The 5,878-nt window shown below is 34.8% G+C and overlaps 1 protein-coding gene across 1 annotated transcript; it reads left to right on the forward strand.

Moving 5' to 3' along the window:
• The first annotated feature begins 370 nt into the window (after positions 1-370).
• On the forward strand, positions 371-1,950 carry LOC139888899 (uncharacterized). The gene is made up of 6 exons (XM_071871884.1): positions 371-419; positions 481-623; positions 893-1,133; positions 1,551-1,601; positions 1,701-1,773; positions 1,908-1,950. The coding sequence occupies exons 1-6, from the start codon at positions 371-373 to the stop codon at positions 1,948-1,950; spliced, it is 600 nt and encodes a 199-aa protein (XP_071727985.1).
• Positions 1,951-5,878: the final 3,928 nt, after the last annotated feature.

Below are 5,878 nucleotides of genomic sequence, written 5' to 3' on the forward strand. Positions count from 1 at the left end.
AAGCCTAAGTGAAAATGTAAACGTATGAGAAGGTAAAATGAACATAGTTACAAAGGTTGATAGATATTCATACAAAATAAACAGAAAAGTAAGCAAGCATAAGTCATGTTGAATTGAAGTTTTATATTATTACAAAATATAAATATAATAAAAAAACAACATAAAGAATACCAGTTGTTTATATATAAGGTAATAAGGTAATACGGAGTAACAAGAGATTGGGAAAGGGAGAGGTCATCATCAACATAATTATTATTAGTATTATTTATTATTATTATTATTATTAATAACAACTTGACTTGATTGATTGATTGTAGTTGATAAACAAATAGCAGCGACTGAATTCGAAAGCAATATCAAAATCATTGAGATGCTTTGTTCGGACGGGATTTATGAGATTAACGCCAAGCTTCTTTCACGTGAGTCTAGAGTGGCCCTAAATCTTTACAAGGCTTAGACGTTACTCCATATTAATAATAGTCAATGCCAATATCGAAGTCATTAAGAAGGTTGAAGAGTTATGTGTGGAACGTGCGAAGATCCGTTCGAATGACGAGGCATTAAGAAGGTTCAATCGCATATTTCGCCAAAAAAATAAGGACTGTGTTGTTGATCTCTTTGAAGTACGCCTCTTTTTACTTCTTCTTTTTTAATTGAAATTTTGTTTGATTTATAAGGTTCAGAATCAGTCATGATCACATCAAAAGGAGAAGCATGTTCTAAATTTGGACGCTCTCTCTCTCTCTCTCTCTCTCTCTCTCTCTCTCTCTCTCTCATATGCCTTAACAATCTTTATTCGTTTATTTTTTCATTTTTATATTTAGTGTTTTTTGTTTTTTTTTTTTTTTTTTATATTTAGTGTTTGCTTCATAGTTTTCTGTTTTCATTTCAGGTTGGTTTCGAATTGGAGATAAAAAGCCTTATTGACTTGCTGATGAAAGATGTTGATGACATGTTTTTGAATATGAGTGCCAATCAGGCTTACAAAATCTTATTCGTGAATTTGAAAAGCCGCCGTTTTTCTTCTAACTATCAATTGATAAAAGACGATCTCAGAAGATGCCGGTGGCCTTTTGAAGCAGCAATTGATGATGATTCAAAGAAACTAACCCATTACAAAATCCCCAGAAAAGGTGCATTATTATTTCTATTTCTATTGTTTTTGTTGTTATTATTATTATTAATATTAAATTAAATTAATATTAATTATTAATTATTAATTATTATTATTATTATATTATGCATACATATATTTATGTATACATGTAAGCTAATAAGATTATTTATGTTATAGATATAGATCTAGATCTATCCCAGGCTAAAAACTTTAAACTATTGATGGATGTATGTTAAATTATATTAAATTAATCATGTCATTGGGTTTCGCTATCATCAGTTGATTGCATACCAATGGTGAATTAGAAAACTTGCATAATCCATTTGATCATATATTGTTCTTCATTTAATTAATCCCATTTGATTGAAGGAGGTTTATGAATTTATTACTTTTCTATTATTAACAACTTGACTGATATGATTGATTGTAGCAGGAAACATGCATGATAAACAAATAGCAATGACTGATGCTGAACCAGTCTTGGGTACGTATTTTTTTTTTTTCCTTATATCTTCTTCAATTAATAAATAATCCCAGTTGTTAAATATTTTCCTATTAATAACAACAAATTTGTTGATTGTAGCCGAAGAAAACATTGATCCCGGGTTATTAGAATTGCCATTTGATCAGTATAAAACCCTACCTGATAAAAAACGGTGAGTTTGCTATTCTATTACTCTACTCTTTTGATACTATTTTTTTAATGGTTACTATTTTAATGTACGTACATATAAAATAAACAAGCCTGCCCTGTCTAATTGTGATATCCTGACAAATTGTTATATTGTAGACAACAATGGCTAGCAGCACATTTCATTATAAGAAGACCGTGAGTATTCCTTCTAACTATTGTTTACAGTTTAATCTAATTCTACTTTATATATATATATATATATATTCTAGATTGTACTTACTTTTTTGCTTATTGACGGCGACGATTTCATTGTAGTCAAAATGCCTACTATTATAAAGAAAAAGATATAGAAAGTGACCCTGCATTTCTTCGGGGGATGAAGCTGGAGTTCGGGGATGATGATTAAGTGCTGTGGATGTGTTTACCTGTTTTTTTCTTTTTTTGTACTTGTACTGTGGTGGTGTTTGATAAATGCCCAAATAAAATGGTTGTTTGGTTGTATATATGATTTGATGAATGTTTAAAGCTAAAGTAGTTTGGTGGTGTCTCATATTCATACACCTATGTCTAGTGCTTGAGTTTATCTTTTCGCTCTAATTTTTTTTTCTTTCTACATCATCAAAGTGAGGTGATGATGATTAGTTAGATCCATTTCCAGCCGGGAGTTCATATTTTGACTTATGGTTTTGATAAACCTACTCATAATCATGCATAGTATGTATGTACAATTCAAGTTACTTAATGCATGAGATAAGTGGATTTATCAAATTTGATAAGTGAAAATATCATTGATAAGTGACTTTAATTACATTAGTTTCTTCCAATAGAACCCTGGAAAGAGATAATTCAGGAAAGTGTGAGCTTAATTTTTTTGTGGTTCAGAAAGGATCATACACCACTCCTTGACTGCAGGCAGTAATCAGTCACCCCTTGAATATCGTTTCATCAAAGATTTTGCGCCCCGAAATGATGCTGTTTGCTTATTATCTTATCACCGTAGCTAGTCAGTTATAAAACTGATAAAAAGCATCCTTTACGGCCCCCGGTTCCTGCCTTTCGGATAACATCTTTCTCTTCTAAATCTTGCAAATACTCCATTTCTTTTTTAAGCTTACGCCACTCTTCCATATCCGATTCAGAAGCACTGTTTTCTTCAAAAAAAAAAAAATTTTTTTTTTTTTTTTTTCAAGATCAACTAACAAATTGCTTACAACTTCTTTTCTGGACCTGTTGACAAGTCTCTTCTCAACAACCCAATTTTTAATTCGACTTTTGACAACCTTAAGTTTGTCATGGAAATTTGTATAGCCAACATATTCTTCGTCACTCGTGGTTGATTTAACCACCTCATCGAACCCAGTAACCGAAACCCACGGCTGAAAAAAATCTAAAAATTAATGCTCGTAGAACAATAGAAACAATGTCTGACTCGTTTCTGTGCAACACGCATTATACACCATGAACACGCACCACGCACCACGCACCGCGTGTTGCACATTCAATGATAGTTGTCAATTAAATGCCCAAATGAACCGGTCAGTGTAGGTTTAACTCCGGGTTCAAGGTTCAAATACACAGGCCGGCTTCATTTAGGCATTTAAAGCACAACTAGAATCGTCAATTTAACCCCTGTTCAAATTTACACACTAATATTGTGGTGGTGATGGGGGGTACAGGAGAAAGGGAGTTCAGAGACATCTGATGCGTTTTGAGGTTGGGTTATGTTGTTTTGTGATGAGAATCATGGTGTTGATGAAAGGTAATATTTATGGACGTTTAGGTGTGTGATGCCCGTGACCCCCACTTTTGGCTTTTAATGGACATTATTTGTGCCCGTCAACTTTTAATGAGCATTATTTGTGGCCGGGACCCCATCTTTTGGCTTTTAACGTCAAAAGTTTCGGCAATAAACCAGAAAAGGAGATATACGGGACACCTGTTTTGCCTTTTAAGATCTTAATAATCGAAAACTTCAGGAAATCTTATCCACAAAATCTTTATCTTTTCCCCTCAAACCCGCAGTCACGCACCACGCACGATATCAAACGCATCGTGCGTGCACTGTGGGTGTTGTCCCATGCGCGTACGTTATGTTTCGTAAAATACCTCACTTTGCTAGTATGATCGGTGACACGCACCACACACGATATAAAACGCACCGTACGTGCACCGTTCGTTCTTTCCCATGCGTCTACGTCCTATTTCATAGAATAGCTCATTTTGCTAGTATGATCGCTGACACGCATCACGCACTAGCATCCACGCATGATGCGTGGTGCGCGATGCGTATACGGGAAGCATATGTTACAATTTCCATTTATTTATGGTATATTGTTAAAGACATCCGAAAATGGGAGCATTTTGACCAATTTCCCTAAAACGGATATATCTAGTACTACTTTGCATTAATAATTGAGAGGTTTTTTCAGAGAAAAAAATGAAAAAGGATATGGTTAAGACCGTGATTAGTGCAGCGCGATCGAGCTTTTTTTGCATTCATCGCGCCCCCATAGCGCTGCTATGGGGCGCAATCGGTTTTTTTTGGTGGCGCGATGGGTGCTTCACGGTGGGTGATGGTGGGATTTGCGAATGAAGTGGTGACACGTGGGGGTAGGTTGCAGTGGTTTGCAGGTGAACGTTGGAAGGGAAGGAGCCGTTTGTATTTTATTTTTTTTAAAATTTATTACTCTTTATTACATCTCTATATATACACTACACTACAACTCATTTCTATATACTCTCATTTAATCCCAACTCTCTCATTTACAAATCTAACATTTCTCAAAATTACAAAAAAATGTCTCAAAATCAAGATTCAAACGAGGCCGGTTCCGGTAACCTCTACAATTTCGGGTCGCCGAATTTGCCCGGTTCAAGCTCAAATTCCCGCAAAATGTTCGGGGTACTCGACCAATTGGTAATATGTCTCAACAAAATCTTCTTAACGATTTCAATAATTCGAGCTTCTTTTCACAATTTCTAAATACACAACAAATGCATCACAATTATCAACAACAATACCACCAACCATTTAATCAACCATTTCAACAACAATATCCATCACAATTTTCTCATTTCACACAACCTAGTATGGTGCCATTCCAACTACCAAATACCCAACCATGGACACAAGCACAACAAACCTTCACACCTCTAAATAACGAAGAAGTGGAAGAAATTCATGGTGGGAAGATCGTTTAAACAACCTCCAGGAGCTTTTTGGAGACGATGTGATTCAACGTCCTATGGGAAGAGAGCGAGCGAAGAAGGCTGCGAGAAAATCGGTTTCGTCTGATGCGGGTACATCATCACGGGGTACGAATTCTTCAAGATTTGACGAGTTGTCTTCTAGGTGAGAAGAGAAAAAGGATAAAGAATTGGAGAAACAAAGCAAGGGTATTGATCGTATAGTTGAGGAAGAACGAATGAGGTCGGCACTCGAGTGTGTCACAAAATTATTTAAACTTGACGTTAACGACATCCTCGACCCGAAAGAAAGGAAAAAAGCTTTGAAGTTCAAGAAAAAGATGGTCGGGCGTTACAAAGAATTCATTTCAAGCGACGAGGACGACGCCGGGGACGACGCCGAGTAGTTTTAATTTCTAGTAATTTAATAAAGTAATGGTGTAATGGTATTTTAGGATTTCTTAAGTGTTGTTTTTTTTTAGAACTTTAATAAATTGTAATCGTTTAATTTTATTAATTTAAGTGTGTTTTTATTAATATAAACTATTTTATATGTTTTATTTTTGAAAAAAAATGATTTTTGTAAATAAAATTAATCAAACAAAAAGAAAAACTAAATAAAAATGTGGGATCAATTTAACTCATCACACAACCATCACACCCACCACTACAAACTCCATCACGCCCTAACCCCCATCACATTTATCAACTCAGCACTATACCCCACAAATACCTCAAAAAAAAACCCATCATCTCCCATCACCACTAAATAAGGTCTAATCATGTCCGGTTGAACACTTATATTTCAAGGCATTCTTTTACGATGTAACAGAGAAACTGTTAGCGTATCTAAGATTGTTATTAGACATTTGTCTTATGTTATGTAAACTTAGTTACTAAGAAAACTTAGCCTTTAAGTATTCTTATCCATTAAGGATACT

Source organism: Rutidosis leptorrhynchoides, chromosome 1, assembly GCF_046630445.1.
Source record: "Rutidosis leptorrhynchoides isolate AG116_Rl617_1_P2 chromosome 1, CSIRO_AGI_Rlap_v1, whole genome shotgun sequence".
NCBI lineage: Eukaryota > Viridiplantae > Streptophyta > Magnoliopsida > Asterales > Asteraceae > Rutidosis > Rutidosis leptorrhynchoides.

What these genes read in the sequence shown, in the direction of transcription:
- LOC139888899 (XM_071871884.1), top strand. Translation starts at nt 371, where the DNA reads ATGCTTTGTTCGGACGGGATTTATGAGATTAACGCCAAGCTTCTTTCA. An exon ending in GTGTTGTTGATCTCTTTGAA is followed by an intron (nt 624 to 892) that starts GTACGCCTCTTT and finishes TTTTCATTTCAG; the next exon opens with GTTGGTTTCGAATTGGAGAT. An exon ending in TTACAAAATCCCCAGAAAAG is followed by an intron (nt 1,134 to 1,550) that starts GTGCATTATTAT and finishes TGATTGTAGCAG; the next exon opens with GAAACATGCATGATAAACAA.